Raw genomic sequence first — 18,827 nt, 5'->3', positions numbered from 1 at the left:
ATGTGAAAAGTCCTGAGGAGAGACAGATGAGAGTCGGAGGCACAGAGCGAGAGACGGGAACGCAGATAGAAATAGCAGTGGAGAGACGGATTAAATAAAGGAGCAAAGAAAAGAGACGGAAGATAGAAAACACAGTGGCAGCGCTGAGGGGCATGTGATCGCGGAGAGACACGGATCCTCTGGTACAACGAGGCCTGGTGATCAGCACAGAGCAATACTGTCTGATGCCTGGAAACAATGGCAGCGATTCACCAACACTGATACATTCATATAAGAGGAAAACAGTTAGACATCAGGGCCATAGATTGGATCTTTATTTAATGAGTCTTTTACCTCTGTCTGTCTTAAAATAGCAGTCTTATCTCTTCTGTGCTTGAGTCTGAAGAACACGACAGATCTCATAGACTGTCCCGGAGTCCACTTCTGTACATTATTAACTAATCCCAACTAAATGTCTGCTGTAGATGTGACCTGCTGATATTATGTTACTTAGGAAGAAAACAGAATTCTTTTTATCTGTCGGAAAGCAGAAATAGCACGATGCCCTCCCAGCTATCTCAGCCTCTGTGAGCTCCCACAGATTCTATCACATGAGGTTTTAAACCTGAGTTTCCTTATGAGAAACATCATGCGTCATGCTCTGCACTGACGGGGAAAGTTTCCACCTTCTGTTTAACTTCGAATGATGATGCGTACTGTGAAATGACAGTACGGGCAAAAAGTGAAGTTGAAAGTTATCTGTCCAGGCTTACTCTCAAAGCACGTAAATCTTTATTATCAGATTGTTTGTGGAAAAAATGATTTTCTACTGGAAGATCAGATAGAAGTAACACAAACATACAATTATGACAGAGTTAAAGTCTTAATCTTTGCAAATAAAAGTGTTGACATCTTGTCCAAAATCTTCAATTTACAGCACAGTGTGTCAACCATAGAATGAGAACAATAAATATAAAAGCTTAAACTTAATCTTCTGTCTTTCTCTCGTCTGCCTCTGTATTATGATCAGCAAAACACAAAAACCACAAAATGTGTAACTGGAACACCTATAGCTATATTTCGAGAGATTTACAAATTCATGCATCAATAGAAAGTCTGTATGTAAACTATGAAGCAAATTTGTTCTTTGACGATGAGGACAAAACTTAATAATGCAAATAAACTTGAGAAGCAGGGACAGGAATTTTCATTATCACTTTAGTTGTCATTATGTTGATCAGTTTGGTAACTAATCCAATGTTTAATTTACTGATTTGTTAAGCACTGGAGTTAAAATTGCACAAAATGCCCTATATTATGTTATAACTTTTTTCTTCTAATAATAAACATTTAATCTAAATCAGAAAACCAGAAACCTGATTTTTAATGAGAATTACAAACATGGACAACGAGGAACAATAACAACGTGGGGACAAAAAAAAAAACATTAAAAAGACTAACAACTTCTGATTTAAAACAAAAACTAAAGAACACTCTTAAAAAGTAAGTAAAAACAAACAGCAAATTAAGATATTGATCATAGAAAAGCAAACTGGCAGTGCCACTTTCCACAAGGCATTTCTGGCATGAACATACTATAAATTTACATGAGTCATCAACCACCTACAATTATTGTTTTTAAACAGTGATATGTAATCTGAGGCTCATTGTATTGGTTCCTATTAATCCAGACATAAGCATCTACACACAGAACCCGTGTACTAACATTATCTGTACATATATGATCACAGTGCAGTAGGGATCCTCAAATCACATGTGGGTCTCTGGTTGTGAAAGCTGTGGTATAAACAGATACAGTCTTCCATCAGCTCTCCTGCTCTTCTTTCATAGGGGGCAACGTTTGAGTGCCAGCATCCGATTCTTTCAAAGCAATGTCCTCGCTTGCGTCATCTCTTTCTGCTTGCTTATCCTCTTCCGTTTGCTCCATGTCAGTCTGTCCATCGGTTCCCCCCTGCTGTTCCTCTGTAGGTAGGTCAGCCTGGATGAGGCTGCGTTTTGGGCTCTGGCTCTGGTGTCGACACTGATCGAGTTCTCGACTCTGTCCTTGGTCCTGGCTGCTGAAGAAGCTGCGGATGATGTGTTTGGGGAGGCCCAGCTGAGCCGACAGGGTGTGGACCGCCTCCTCGTCCGGGTTGAGGCCTACGTCCTGGATGAAGCTCTGCAGGATTCCCAGGGCTTCGTGGGACAATCTTAACCCCTCACCCTGCGCCTCATCTCCACCTTCCACCTCATGACTATCTGCCTCTGAGCAAATCCCAGCTCTATCTCGGCTCTCGTCCTTCACACCGGGCCACTTCGCAGACAGCTCCTCCTTCACCGTGCCCTTTTTGCTGTCTCCAGTCATCTCATTTATGCCTTCATCACACACATTCCCATCCCTCGCCTGCTCTTTGCTTTCTGTGCCCTTATCCCTCACCCTCCCAGTGCATCCCCAGTCCCCCCCCGCACTACCCCTCTCTCCTTGCCCTCCCTCGACCCAGTCCTTACACTCCCCTCTCTCACCGTTGCTACTGCCCCTGCTCAGTAAACGTACTCTCAAGTGCCCCCAGTTGACCCCAACCTCGCACTCGGCTGGCGATGCTGCACAGGGTTGCCGTGGAGACAGGTGAGCTCCTGCCTCGGGCTGCAGGGGTTGGTGTGGTTGAAGATGCGGTTGCTGTGGCAGAGGGGAGTTGCGTTGGTACTGATGAGACAAAAGTGAAATTATAAAGTAAAAAGCCACACTTTGTCGTCTTGATTTTAGATTTTCAAGACAGACTTAATTTGCATCTTGTTAATGTGGATATTATCTTGTTCCACTTTAAAGGTAGATGATGTCAAGTGGAGTCAGCCTTGGCACAAATGTATTTGAAATTATAAGAAACAATTTTAGCTTTTTTATTTGCATATTATTGTTTTTATAGACCATTACCTAATTCTATGTAAAATTGCACAAATAGTAGCTTTCAAGATGCAGCTACTGGTTACAGAAATGTGCTGCTTTCATTTAAAGCAGAAGTAAGCGGAATGTTTGTGTTAATATAAGTCTTAAATAGTTATATCTTCCGACAGCAATCACTCTGAAACACGGGTCTGTCAGTCACTCTGCTCTGCTGTAAGCCGAGGAGAAAACTTTCCTTGTATCCTACAACCTTTATCCAATGAGGAGAGAGAACGGCATAAAGGGGCGGTCCTCTCTGTGTGTGCAGCCAAGGGATGCGTGTGAATGTGGTGACGTTAAGGACGAGGGCGGGGACTGCTAACTCCATCTGCTGACAAGAAGTTAGCCAAAACGACCGGATGGCTTACTTCTGCTTTAAGCACGGGAATAATGGGCCAAAGCAAACTGGCAGTAGTTGGCTGGTTAGGGCTTGACCTCAAATGTTTGTGGTCATGTTTCTCATGAGAACAATAATATGAACATATACTGTAAATGCTGTCCTTCAGTTTAAATGATGACTTATAGTGCAGAATGATCCTAGTCACGTTACCCTTTCCTTGATAGGTTTGACGTTTTTGAAACGTAACACCTGTGTTTTTAACCACAGCCTCTGTTAGCCAGCGAACAATGCTAACCCTAACCCTAATGCTGATAACTAAATATGCAGTGTGTAGATAGCTCCAGGGTGAAACTGCCTTCAGCCGTCGACTTCCAGGCTGCGCAGCCTGGGAGGCTGCACAAGCGCCACCCTCAACCGCAAGCGGCAAAGCGGTGATTCACCGGAGCGGCAACGTAAACAAACTGCTTAGCAACACTGCAACCTGCTTTTTGTAAATCAGTTAGATATTTAAAGCAGAAGTGAGTGGTCCGGTCGTTTTCGCTAATGCTGCGTTCCAGGCAGGCTTTTGAAATCGTAAATTACAGCTTCAAGTCACAACTTACGACTTTTTAGCGTTTCAGGCAACCCACTCGTGTTTTTCCGACCTGTTTTACCGGTGAAAGTCACTATAACGGCCACTCGTAACTTCCGACCGGTGAACTCGTACCAGATCGAACTGGTACCACTTCACGGTCGGAAAAATACGAGTTTCCTTGAACGCACCATAACAGTCCTCGTCGCTACGTCACCACATTCACGGCGTTCCTTGGCTGCACACACAGCCCTGCATGCCGTTCTCTCTCCTCATTGGATAAAAACTGTAGGATACGATAAATGTTTTCTCTTCGGCTCAGAGCAGAGCAGAGTGACTGAGAGACCCGTGTTTCAGTCCAAACACTCTATGTAAGTGATTGCTGTCGGAAGATATAACTATTTAAGACTTATATTAACACAAATATATCACTTACATCTGCTTTAAGCTGTTTGATTGCTAGATTTTCACGACAAATTATAGCAAACCGAGCCTATATACAGAGTATTTTTGTAAATAAACTGGTTAGTTGAGCTGCTCGAAAATTTTAATTGCAAGTGCTAACGTGAGCTTATCATTATTCAGTCATCTGCCTTCAAGGCTGATTGTAGAAGCTAGTGCCTTGCAGGCTGATTATTAGGCTAATGCAGATTTCACATTTCATTATTGCCTTAGCTGCCTTCAAGGCTGATTGTAGAAACTAGTGCCTTGCAGGCTGGTTATTAGGATAAATAATTTCATATTATATAATTGTCATTATTCAGTCAGCAGCAATGCACTAGTTTCTACAATCAGGCTTGAAGGCAGATGACTAAATATTGAAAATTATACAATATAGCCTAATAATCAGCCTGCCAGGCACTATAGTTTCTACAATCAGCCTTGAAGGCAGCTAAGGCAATAATGAAATGTGAAATCTGCATTAGCCTAATAATCAGCCTGCAAGGCACTAGCTTCTACAATCAGCCTTGAAGGCAGATGACTGAATAATGATAATTATACAATATGAAATTATCAATAGCATTATAGCCAGCCTGCAAGGAATCTCTGCAATCAGCCTTTCATGCTGATGCCTTTTGTATCAACAAACAAACAAAGTTTAGCTAAGCTCACGTTAGCACTTGCAATTAAAAATTTCGAGCAGCTCAACTAACCAGTTTATTTACAAAAATACTCTGTATATAGGCTCGGTTTGCTATAATTTGTCGTCAAAATCTAGCTTAAATGTCTAACTTATTTACAAATAGCAGTTTGCAGTGTTGCTAAGCAGTTTGTTTTCGTTGCCGCTGCGGTGAATCACTCCGCTTTGCCGCTTGCGGTTGAGGGTGGCGCTTGTGCAGCCTGGAAGTCGACGGCTGAAGGCAGTTTCACCCTAGAGCGTGTAGATATTGGCTGGGTAGCAAGACAAAAAGAGGCAAGCTGTTCTGGTTTGGAGAGAAACCAAAGTTAGTGTAGATTCTATGTGATCTGGATCTGCTGCTACATACAGAATGAGGTGGATGGCAGTGAACCATCCATCCACCATCCAGGGCTCACATCCACAGACCTGACTGGACCTGAACCAGTAGTCTTCTGGTCGTGTTTTTCATGCACTGCTACTCCATACATACTCTACTTTCTCAAACAGAGCGATACACAACCGTTTTCGTCATGTGTTATAATCAACCCATTCAATAGCTATCAAAGTGCATGAAAAATAACTAATCATCCTCATGGATCATTGCCTCATGTCATAATCATCTCTTTTTCTGACATCATTAGCATTAAAGGATAATTACCATTTTTTACAATCTGGACCTTATTTCTAGCATGAAATACGATCATTATTCACCCAGATAACTTTGGTGTCACTACAAGTCGTTCCGACAAAATTAGATCCAGTCGAGAGCCGCGTATATCCATATAACGCAAAACTCGTTCATTTCACCAATATTTTGTTATGATACGCTAGTGCTATTCCCCTCTGAGTCCTGGTTAGCTGTTATCAACATCCGGGGTCTGTAGGTTGACCTACTGACCTCTAAGCTTGATTATGTCATCTCCGACCGCTGCCCGGCTCATTCTGATAATGATCATTCCACTTCGGCGTTCGGGTCCATTTTTATCTCAACTAGCCAGAGATTTAGTGAGTCCAGGTTGCGGAGAGGAAGCCTGTGGAAGCTGAACTTCGTCCAGCTGGTCATTTTGTTCTGACAAGTCAGAAACACGCAGAAACGAACCATAGCATTAGCGGTAGCAACAAGCCGCGCCACTCGGTGGTCGGAGATGACATCATCCAGGTCAGAGGTTAGTAGGCCAACCTATAGACCACGGATGTTGATAACAGCTAACCCCGGACTCAGAGGGGAATAGCAGCGTATCATAACAAAATATTGATGAAATGAACGAGTTTCGTGGCGGATAATGTGTTATTTAGAGGCTGCATTCCGCTGCCTTGTAGACTCGCATATACGCGGCTCTCGGCTGGATCTAATTTCGTCAGAACGACTTGTAATGACAACAAAGTTATCTGGGTGAGTAAATGATCGTATTTTATGCTAGAAATAAGGTTCAGAATGTAAGAAAACGGTAGGCCGCTAATTATCCTTTAAGCTGTCATAATTGGGTTTCTTTTCCATCAAACACTCTAGATCTTTCTAGTGTTTTACAAAAAGAAATTCACGTCATTTTGTAACTTTGTGATAAGGACAGCCATCCCTCTAAAGACATGCTGATTAGGTAGGCTACTTATTTGCTCACCTTTGCCGCTTATTTGTTATGGTTTTTTCCGAGTTCATCACAAATCTGTATAGCTGGTAAAACAAGATTGTAGAGCAGAAGTGTGTAGTGTGTAATGATCAATTTGTCTCTGTAATCTCACCAGTGTGTTGTCGTTGCTGAGCAGTGCGAGCCTGTCGGCGCAGTGCTGCTGAGCCGCCGAGCTGCTGCTCTCCTGTTCATAGATGGCGTCTCGTTCGGTCTGGGACAGGCTGAGGAAGCGGCGAATCATGCACAGGTTCTCCCACAGGGTCCTGTTCTCTGGATTGGGATCCTCCTTCCAGCGCAGAAGCTCACACAGCCAGCCCTAAAGGAGAGGGACACACACACATACATGAACTGATCAGCTTACCCACTGTGGAAGACAGGCACGATGATGATATGTACATTCATATTTTTGAAGAGACACTATCTGACCTGATAAAAAACTCTGAAAGGAGAAAACAACTATTTACTGCAGTAATCGGTAACAACAAAGCTGTTCAGCTCCCATGATATGATAAACACCGCCACTCTAATCAAGTCTGTTAATTAGTCCAGTAATTAGTGAATGTTTCAACGTCAAGCTCATATTATATAATAGCTTGGATATCAATATCTTAATGCCTTGATCTTGGTATCTGTCATTTGATTCCAACTAAATAAAATGTGTCCTAAAAATGATTTCATCTCTCTGTTGGGTGAAGCTCTAAAATATAGTGTTGAGACATTAAATTGCCATGGCAACATAATGGAAATGTATATGATGAATTTTGAATAACGTCACCCCAGTACACCCACGGTCTTATTAATTGTGAGTAATTAAAATATAATTTAAACAGATGCAACATTGTCAACAAATGAGTGTTCAGCTTGCTTTTCGTTGATAAACCAACATAATTTACTTTTCACATTTATTCAGAACGGGCGGCTGCTGTAAAATCTCTTGTCTGTATCTCGTTTGCTATGGTCCAAGAGGCTCTGACGGCAAAGCTGGAACATCAGGGTGAAAATTTCTTATTCGCTAGAGTTCTTTCTGCATCATGAGGGAAGAAATTTGCGAATGGCAGATTGAGAAACGTGAAGCCAAGCAACTCTCCGATTCAACTAGAAGAACTAGAGCATGATTACGTTTGCAAACAGGCTGATACGCACACATACTGTAGATTCACACACACACAGACACACAGGCACACACACAAGCACACACGCGCACACCTGGCTGTAGCCCAACTCTAGCACACAATGCCATCCAGATGCACAGTGCAGATAGAACAGAGAGATCCAGCATGGTTCTGCCTGCCAAACAACCGGGTAATACAGACAGAGAGAGAGGGATAGAGAGGGAGGTAAAGAGGACATAGAGGAAAGTAAGGTAAAATGAAGGCCAGTGAAGAGATAGAAAAAAAACCTCAGAGGTTTTGGACCAACTGTCCATACTGGCATGACCGCTGAATGACCTTTAAAACATCTTGATGATGAATAGAGGGGGAGGGAAATGACAGGGAAAATTAAGGAAAGAGAGAGAGAGAGAAAGAAAGAAAGAATGAAAAAAAGAAAGAAAGAAAGAAAGAAAACTGAGAATTGGAGACATGCACGAGAGGAAGAGAAAATGAGACAGCTAAAATCCCCCCATTCCATGAAGGGAAATTATCCTCAAAACAAAAGGCAATAACAAGCTTATGGGGCCGCCATAAAAATGAGAACAATAAACACTCAAATCGTGCTTGTGTGTATGTGCATTAGTGAATTTGTGTGCCTGTGTGAGTTTGTGTGATTCCATGCACCCGTACAGTATGTCTGTGTGCACAAATGAGTGGTGTGTATGTGTGCCCGTGTATGGTGACTATTAAAGCGATAATTTAGGGCACAATAGCAGTCTGATGCACTGATGATAGTCCTCTGCAGAGTACAGCTGCTGGTTGATTATCTGGGCTTTCCTCCACACACACTAGTCAACGCTGCTTTAACTGAGTAGATGGATTCATCATCATCATCATCATAGACGCTTAAATTTGAAAAATCAAGCAATAGAAATGATTGGGTGCAATATGTGTGTGTTAAAAATTGGACATCTCCATCAGATTCACGCCAGCTACTGTAGCGAGCAGGTACCTGACTCTTGGAAGCAGCCACCTTTGCGAACAAGGCCTGAGACACCTTGGCTCTCTTCATCTCATGCTGGATCTCCTCGTAGATGGAAGAGCTGACGTTGAGAACACAACTGTCCGTCCTCAAACCTCTGTCTGCTGTGACTGGGGAGAGTCTCGCCTTAGAAGAGACAGACGGGAAGACAAAGAGATGGGGTTAAGACGTCAGCTCCAGTAAACTTAAAGGGACAATGTGTAACTTCTCCTGTTATCGATCCACGAAAATTGATTATTTGGTTCAAAAGTATGTTTTTCATTAATCAGTAATCCCCCCCATCAACAAACTGAAGTGTTCCTTTCAGCTCTGAATTTGCCGTTCATATCATTCATATCTACATGGAGCGGGTAAGCTCGGTGCTGGCTGCCATGTCGTGTCGCCATGTTTTTACGTTCAGTGGCAGCGTGGCGGTAGGAAACCACGGAAACTCAGCGGAGACACCGGAGCTGTCGGCTCAGGTGGAGGTGGCGTCTGTGAAAAGTCACCGTGGTAACGCAGTGAGGAGGAATGGAGCGTTACACTGATGCTGCATTCACCTGCAGTCGGGCAGACGGCCGTCGGTAACAAACCAGATGTCATTTTAGTCACAGAAGTCGAGAGAAAGACGGTAAAACGTGGGTCAGGTAAACAATACCACATCGCCATGACAACATATTGTCACATGTATTGTTTTGCATCGTGATGATGGACCACTTGTTTACATAGAGGCTTGTTTATGCCGTTATGTGCAGCGGCTGTCGTCCGTCTGCCGTCTGCCTAATTTCACGTGAATGCAGCATGACAAATACGATTAAGTTGCTTGCGATATACAACCGCAATGCTAGATGGGAGTAATTCCTACACAATGTACCTTTAAGAGTTAAGTGAGCATTTGCAGCATTCCTTGATCACGATTAATCTGAAACAGATTACGGACCCAGTCTGACTTGGCCCAGCACTCTGTCAAACACACTGTCAAATTTTCAGGGAAGGGAAACCAGGGAGGGAGCATGGCCTTAATGCAGCACTATAGATGTTTTTATTTCACCAAACTGAAGTAAGAGCAGAGTGAATAAAATGTTTAATTCATGCAATCGCGCTTACATTTGCTAAATAGCGCTAAACACCAAGGAAAGCTGTGGGTGATGGGAATGTAATTAGTTTTGCTGATATTTGGTCACAGTTTATCCTAAGGATGGCTCAGGGGTTCACCAACAACAGTAATCTCCACAACCCCCCCCCCCCCAACATTGATTATTCAACAAAGCACAAAGCCGTCTCTGTGCTTTCTCACCATTCATACAATATACATGACAGATTGTTCTTTATAGCAGAGAATATTTCAAATCTGTGACATTTTACTGTCATTTCCTCCCACTTCAATATTTCACCAAACACATTTCGGTAACACTTTACTTGAAGGTGTCATAAACATTATATCAATGTCATAACGTTGTTATTAAGTGTCATTCAGTTAACCCTGACCCTAACCCTACAAACCCAGGTGTTATGACATTGACGTAATGTTTATGAAATGTTCATGTCACTCTTATGATCAGACCTTCAAGTAAAGTGTTTCAGAGCAAGTTGTGTGATGCTGATTTTCGACTTGTTATGTCTCCTGGCTGACCTGTGTGGATCTTGGTGGCGTGTTGCTGCAGCTGGGTGTGAACCCCGTCAGGCTTCTTTCTTTTTCCTCCTGATAGATGCGCTCCCTCTCTGCCTCCGGGAGCTGCAGGAATCCGTACATTGCCCGCAGGTTGACCAGCAGCGACTGGGAGGCGTGTTTTGGGTCCTCCTCCTTCCGCAGGATCTCTGACAGCAGGCCCTGGTTGAAGGCACACACAAACCGACACTCACACATGTGTATGGATAGGTAATGATTGATAATAACAAATTCATTCAGTTGGCTTAAGGCGTTCAACACGCTGAAAGTTTCTCATTCACCCGCAGGAATTTTCCAAAAGCTCCTTATATCTCTGGATCTCTTTCAAACAGGCCCCTGTGCTAAGCTTTGCGACTCGCCTGTAGAGCTAGCATTATTCTGCATGTATCTGTCTATGCAGGAAAGCCTTCAAACGTCACACGCAGATTGTCGGGCTTCCTTCCTGAGAAGAAATCAGATTTCATGCTGGCAGTGAAATGACATGAGAGGAAACAGCCTTCTTATTCAAATCCTGGATCATCTTTAAATCTACCCACCAAACTCCGCCTTCCAAATGGATGGAGGCTTTTACGTGAGGCGCCAAGTGACAAATGTGTCCCTCACTTCTAGATGGCATGTTGGCATAATGCCCAACTTGTACGGCTGGCACCAGAGCACCTTGGATTTGGCAACGGGGAAACATGGGGGTGGATAATAACCAGCTCGGCTTATTGTGATGAAAATGATAATGACAGTAATAATAATAATAAAAATGGGTCTAGGCTGTCCTTTGAGCTCCATTTACGAGGGTGTGGTGGTGAATGTATGATGATGGTCATAGATAACATAGCAGCATTTCAGTGGTAAAGGCAATGGTGGAGGGTGATGTGCGTAAGAAATGAGGGGCCCAATAGGCAGAGAAAGGGAAGGATTAAAAAAAAAGAAAGATTAACAATAGGAGGTAGACTTTAAATGAGTAGAGGGGCTGCCAGAGTGAAAAGGTGGAGAGATGGAGAGACAGTGAGATAGAGGAAGAGGTAGAGAGGGAGACAGAATTTCTCCAAGGGGTTGTGATTAGTTGGCCCAGCAGCTGCTTCACTGCTGGCACCAGCTTTTGTGCTGCAGAGAGCTGGCATGAACACACACACACACACACACACACACACACACACACACACACACACACACACACACACACACACACACACATACACACAGACACACACATGCACAGGAGGGTGGAAGTGGGGGGCACTGCGGCAAAGGCCATGCCAACGTACTAACCACCAAACACACAGATTCACAGAACACGCTTACCTATCACCGCAACACCAGAAAACACTTCCAACAGATAATCACCACCAGACCTTTCAACACCTTCCCTCCATACCTGGGTCCTGTTAAAAGCCACCCGGGCAAAGATCTATCCGTCCAGGCTTACTCTCAAAGCACGTAAATCTTTATTATCAGATTGTTTGTGTGGAAAAAATGATTTTCGACTGGAAGATCAGATAGAAGTAACACAAACATACAATTATGACAGAGTTAAAGTCTTAATCTTTGCAAAGAAAAGTGTTGACATCTTGTCCAAAATCCTCAATTTACAGCACAGTGTGTCAACCATAGAATGAGAACAATAAATATAAACGCTTAAACTTAATCTTCTGTCTTTCTCTCGTCTGCCTCTGTATTATGATCAGCAAAACACAAAAACCACAAAATGTGTAACTGGAACACCTATAGCTATATTTTGAGAGATTTACAAATTCATGCATCAATAGAAAGTCTGTATGTAAACTATGAAGCAAATTTGTTCTTTGACGATGAGGACAAAACTTAATAATGCAAATAAACTTGAGAAGCAGGGACAGGAATTTTCATTATCACTTTAGTTGTCATTATGTTGATCAGTTTGGTAGCTAATCTAATGTTTAATTTACTGATTTGTTAAGCACTGGAGTTAAAATTGCACAAAATGCCCTATATTATGTTATAACTTTTTTCTTCTGATAAACATTTAATCTAAATCAGAAAACCAGAAACGTGATTTTCAATGAGAATTTCAAACATGGACAACGAGGAACAATAACAACGTGGGGACAAAAAAAAAACATTAAAAAGACTGACAACTTCTGATTCTCCCCCTTCCCTCCATACCTGGGTCCTGTTAAACGCCACCCGGGCAAAGATGGCTTGAGAGATGCCTGCTCTCTTCAGTTCCTCCCTCACACACTGGTAGATTTCAATTGGCACATCACACGAGCCCACAGACGACCCAGCTGATGTCTGGGTCGGCGGTCCGGCTGCAGGGCCTCCTCCCCCCCCGGGGCCACACTGGGCCTGCTGTGGGGCTTGGGGATCAGAGGCTATGGAGAAGACCTTGGCGCTTGGAGCTCTTGCTACAGCTACGGGGGGGTGGTTGAGATACTGCTGCGGGGACGGAGACAGACCCTGGCCGGCCAGCATGCGGCTCACGGCGTACTGCTGGTTGAGAAACTGGGCCATGACCAGCTGCTGGTTCACCATTTGGGAAGTGAGGGGCTGGGTGACGAGCCCAGGAGGCCGCAGGCCGAGGGGTGAGCGGCCGCATATGTTGGCTACTCCTCCGTGAGGGAAAAGAAGGGTCGGGGTCGGGCTCTGCTCGGCAGGGCTTCCTGTGATTGGCTGCGGGGTGAGGGTTATGTGTGCTGACTGCTCAGAAAAGCCGTCAATCTCTGGTGGAGGCGAAGAAAAGCAAAGACAGATGTAGAATTATCAACACATTAAACATTAGCAGCGCGCCCTAAATCCATACTGCTCACTAATCCTGTGCAAAACATTTAAACCAGGACGAGCGCATATGAACTGCAGCTGATTATGATGTCCTGTAAATTAGAACATTACTGCTGAGAAACCTGAAGAAGAATTTGGAAAACAAAACAAACATACTGTAATAGATTTGTATGGGGGAAACTTAGCTTTTTCCTTATTTTAACTCCGAACTGCATTCTGCTGTGTTATTTATTATCATTATAACATGGTTGCCCTCGAAAACCACTTACATTATTTATAGTATGTAACATACACAGTGTTGGGAGGGTTACTTTTAAAATGTATTCCCCTACAGATTACTGATTACATGTCCTAAAATGTAATCTGTAATGTATTTGGATTACTCAGGTAAAGTAATGTATTCTGAATACTTTCTGGATTAATTTTAGATTACTTCAAAATCGCCTGCCTGAGCGCCTTTAACTGGGACACTGAATTTGCTTTGAATGATCTTACACATGATCTTAGAGGCTACCGTGGCTCCTTTAAACTAAAGCATTAATAAATGTGTTTGAATTTGTCAAACCACAATTAAATTTGTTATTGATCACGCCATATAGGCTTTATGCACAGCTCCACTACTTCCTGAATTTAAACAAGCTCCTTTATTTCTTTATGTCTTACATTATTGGACAAATTGATTAATCCAGGTGTGTCTGACCATTGTTGTGACTACTGAGGTCAGAGTCAGACACACCTGGATTAACCAGTTTGTCCAATAATGTAAGACAGGAAATAAAGGAGCTTGTTTACGTTCAGGAAGTAGTGGAGCTGTGCATAAAGCCTATTTAAATGATTTTTTCATCGCAAATCACATTAAATTAGTAGGCTTAGGCTATATTAAACCTGAGCAGCTTCTTCTGCTCTACAGTCCAGACTACAGCCTCTGAACCTTTAATACTTATGCAGAATACCCTCGAAAAAATACACGGTTTAAAATAGGTTTTGTTTGTGAGTGTAGGATAAGCAGCATGATGATTTTGAAAATAAAGTAATGACAGGAGCCATTGTTAAATCTGTAGGCTAACACTAAAACAATTTAAACTGTAACTATAACGGAATAAAGTTACTCATATTTTGTATTTTAAATACGCAACGCCATTATTCACCAACCCTGAACATAATACAGTCCTGTGTAGAATTAGTATGGAGTATGGACTTGGGATGTGCTATAAGACTTATGCACACTTAATGTTTACAAGCTTGATTGAAATCCCTCACCCTTGAAGCATTTGGTCTTCTTGAAGTGCTTGTACCATCGACCAAACTCGTGACACTTGGCAGCTGAGACATTTGCATAGTAAGTGCTATTTACAATAGATGATATCATACTCTGAAACAGAGGGGAATAGACAATAGAAATTCATTACATTTTCCAGGCTCCTGCTATGGGCGGCCTGGGTGTCTCAGCTGTTCACACATTTGATATTAATGAACTCAGATCTGTGTTATTAAAAAGACCCCCAGGTAAATAGGATAATAAAGACAGATGAGTGTGTCAGTGTGTGAGCTGTTTTGCGTGTGTAAATGTACAGCATGTGTATGCTTGAATACGTGTGTGTGTGTGTGTGTGTGTGTGTGTGTGTGTGTGTGTGTGTGTGCGTGTGTGTATTTAAACGAAACACTAGAGGTCATCAGAGACTATGCCTCTGTGTCTCTTACTCACACACACACATACGCACACATACACCCACACAGTTTTTCCCCGAAGACCGTCCTGTGCAATCTTTACATCTGATTACACCTTTCATCTTCTCATATTTATTTTAATCTGCTTCTCGCAAACAAGAGAGAGGGTAAAGGGAAGGGAGTGATCGGAGATGGAGAGAGAGCGAGAATGGGGGAGGAAAGATGGGGGAGGGAGGATTGGCTGATATCAGATCATAACGCTGCAAAGAAGGAAAGAATCCGAAGAAGAGAGAGATTGTGAGCAATTCCTCTTTATCAAACTGTGGATGTCCTCGGCACCCTCAGGCAAAATAACAGATAGACTAAGTTGATAGTTATGAATATTCATAAAGAGGCCTTTCCCCAAATACTTCAAGATTAATGTAAAATTATTTCTGCAGTTGTGTCTGTTTTTACTCAAATTAAACACAAGAATTGAAGGAGATCTTAAAGCCAGATTTGGATTGCTGCTGCTGCTGAATCAGTAAAGGGTGCAGCAGCAAAAAAAAAACAAAAAAAAAAAAAGAAATACCAAAGAGTGAGAGTGATGGACAGATAGACGAAGCGAGAGTAAGACGGTGGGTGAGGCTGACGGACAGATAGGGTGACAGGCAGACAGGTTGGCAGTCGGCAAAATCAAGATAGGCAGCAGCCAAGGCCGCGTGGCTTTTTAAGAGATAGCCATCTCTCCTTATCTGTTCCTCTCCCCCGCGCTCTGCCCCCACAACTTATCTACCTCTGCATCTGGACTTCCTCTCTAACGATTGGACCACACGCTTGCTCTGTGTCATGCATCAAAGTAGGCACAAACACACACACACTTGCACAGGACGTGGAAGGGCAAAGACATTACATGCACACTTTGAATTTCCGTCCTATTTCCTGCCTGCACTCTTCTTGTAATTGTATGTGTATGTGTGTGTGTGTGTGTGTGTGTGTGTGTGTGTGTGTGTGTGTGTGTGTGTGTGTGTGTGTGTGTGTGTGTGTGTGTGTGTGTGTGTGTGTGTGTGTGTGTGTGTGTGTGTGTATGTGTGTGTTGTACCTGGGACAGAGGACACTCCTTGGCCAGGGAGCTCTGGTTCATGTCCTTGAGGAGCTCCTTCAGAGCGTTTCTCACTGTGGAGTGACTCCACTGCTCAGCTGGCAAGTCCTCCAGTTTGGGGCAGCTTGAAAAAGAGCAAAGTAAAACAACTTGATCAGCAGCGTTTCTGTATATTACAGTTTAAAGGGGTATTGCAGCAATTTTAGTTCTAGACTCCCATGAAATCAGGGGAAACTCACAGATACAGCCTGACTTCTCCTGAACAGCAGACATTATACAACAGGTTGTAATGCCGCTTTAAAAGGAAGATGAAACTTCTTCTAGCATGTAACCACTAACCAGTACAAGATGAAACTAAGACTTTCGTTCACTCACCCATAGTGTGGATTTCCTGTCTAAATACAAGACCAAACACTTGCACTTGTGCCACACATTTAAGGAACACACACACTGTGGGTGGCAGACATAAAGAAACTGATGTGAATACAAGGATAACACGTACAGAATGACCCCTGGTTCTTCTTTTCCTCGAGAGAACCGGCCCTTTTACAGAGTCAGTTTCACACTGCACAGGAAGTGCATGTGTAAATAATAAAATGACTGATGGCTGATTTTTTAATTTAGCTGCTTCATGTTTAGCGTCCTGGTTCATGACGGCTCACAGTCACACTGTCATGACTTCCTGGTCTAAATGTCTTCTGAGAAAAAGGTGGAACAGTGTTCTACACTGTCCCAACTCCACTGGTGGGCTGCGGGCAGGGAGACCCTATAGGTGGCTCTGCTGTTGGGCCACTGTCAAAAACACAGAAGAGATGCTGAACAAGTACAAACTAACTTTTAATGTCTTCAACTATTAAAATGCTCATCAATATTCATTCCAACAAGCAATAAAAGTAGGTACTCATTAAATTTAATTTAATGAAGTGAAGAAAATGATGATGATGATGATGATGATGATGATGATGATGATGATGATGATGACGAAGAAGAATTTTATTACTCTCTGCTGGAGTCTGTCTATGAAATATGATTTTCAGTGGGTCTGATTTGGTCCGTGCCCTTTGGTTGTTTTATTTTCCTTAGTCAAATCAGAGATGGTGGGTGGCCAGAGCTTTCACCAGAAGCTTCGTGTGAACAACTAGTGTGGTGTCAAACCCAGCTGACACCTGTGGATGAGCTAAATTCACACGTATAGATGTAACAGATGTGTGCTTTGTACCTGTGCAGCTGTATTTTAAGCGTGATGACATGGTGAACGTCCTGCAGCATGTCGGCCACCGTGGCATCGGGAGCGTCCGTTACACAGGACAGAGGCACCGGGTTCCACCTGCCGACCTGGATCAGACCTGAACACACACGGGTTGAAAAGTGTGAGAATAAGTAAAGACAGATTTACCAGTAACCGTGACTCTCTGTGCATGTGTGTGTGTGTGTGTTGTGTACCTTTGGCCTGAGCTGCGGAGCTGTGAGAGTAGCCCAGTGTCAGCAGGGCCATTTCTATCAGCTGGTTAAACAGCAGGTCTCTCTTGACCAACACAAATTCAGCATGTTCTTCTCTCCTCTCCCCCTCCAGTGGGTTTTCCCTGTGCTCCACCACACAGAACACCGGCAGCAGGCTCCCTGGGGTATAATGTACGCAAATGATTTCATACAGCATGACGTCTGGGAATGTAGTCATAGGAAACACGAAAAATTATAAAGCAATAATTTAACTCATTATTGAGTCACGTAATGTTGGTTTTTAAATGAAAACCAAGTTTTCAGTCTCAGAACGGGTAATTTACGGTGATGACAAGGAAACCGGAGACAGTTATTTTACACTTAGGAGTCATAAACACAGTGTAAAAGATGCAATCTGTGTGGAAGTTTACCAATAATGCGTCTTCTTGACGCAGAAAAGTAAACCCATGGGTTCTTCCTTCACATCAAGCTGCTCAACCCCTTCCCCACATTAGCCGTGTACCTCTGCTGTGCCAGTTTTTGCCCTGCGGCTTCACTGCAGTCGGCTTCGGGGCCAGGGATGGGTTTTTGGCCACGGGACTGCCCTGCCTGCTCCTCTCCTGGGCCGAGGGTCCCGCTCCGTTTTGTTCCAGTCGAGCCAGCTTGGCAGGAGGGGGCCTGGGGTCTAGCATGGGATCACAGCCCTCGGGTTTCATGGCTCCATTACACAAGGCATCCATCTGTGGTCTCACACTGATACAGACATAGACAGTTAAAAATCAAGGACTGTGTAAGCTACCCCAATAAAAACACATTCTATGATCTTGATAGTATCTGTGGGATGGTAAACTGTGAGTTAAAGATGCCGCTTTGCATTTCCCTTAAGTTCAAACTGAATATTGCATACATTTTAAAGAAACTTTATATTTTCATGTGGACACAATAATATATTATATTCTTCTATAATTTCCGTACAGCACGGAATTAGAATTTAAAAAAGTGCACCATGAACTAATTGTGGATACCTGATGAGTGTTAAGTGTGTTTTAGTTATGATCAGGTATATGCGTTTAACTGGCAAATTAAGAAAACACAGTTTTAACATGCACGTACACAAACACACACTGGAGGATATCCGGATCAGTATTAGGGGGTGACCTTCACACCGATGCAGCGATTAGAATAACTCCGTAAATCCAGTAAAAAAGTCCAGTGAATGCTACAGCGCCGTTTTTCATAATAAACCCGCTGTCATCTCCAGGCGCGCCGCTGCAAGTGACAGTGATTCAGTTCATCCTCGGCGCCTTAAAAGCGCGCTAATGGTCCCACGTCCAATGCTGCTGAAGTTTGATCGAGGCGAGACCAACCTGTTCCAGCCGACACAACGTGCATCCCCGACCTGCCATCATCATCATACATCAGCAGCAGCAGCCCGTCTCCGTGCACATCGGCTGGATCCATACGTTATCCTCGCTTCCATTCAGACCGCGATAGGAGAAGAACAAGACCCGCTTCTCTCGACTGTCG

The 18,827-nt window shown here is 43.3% G+C and overlaps 1 protein-coding gene across 1 annotated transcript; it reads right to left on the bottom strand.

Moving 5' to 3' along the window:
- Window positions 1–1,804: 1,804 nt before the first annotated feature.
- Window positions 1,805–18,040, bottom strand: satb1a (SATB homeobox 1a; the record flags this gene model as incomplete). The annotated part of the gene is made up of 10 exons (XM_083982724.1): window positions 1,805–2,683; window positions 6,692–6,895; window positions 8,683–8,838; window positions 10,325–10,522; window positions 12,497–13,053; window positions 14,372–14,483; window positions 15,861–15,984; window positions 17,080–17,206; window positions 17,304–17,480; window positions 17,824–18,040. 10 exons carry the CDS (start codon window positions 18,038–18,040, stop codon window positions 1,805–1,807), a joined length of 2,751 nt encoding a protein of 916 aa, XP_083838850.1.
- Between the last annotated feature and the right edge of the window lie 787 nt (window positions 18,041–18,827).

This window comes from Trachurus trachurus (genome assembly GCF_905171665.1).
Source record: "Trachurus trachurus genome assembly, chromosome: 11".
In the NCBI taxonomy this organism is placed as follows: Eukaryota; Metazoa; Chordata; class Actinopteri; order Carangiformes; family Carangidae; genus Trachurus; species Trachurus trachurus.
Note: the sequence above shows the minus strand (reverse complement) of the source record. Positions and strands in the feature narration are given on the sequence as shown.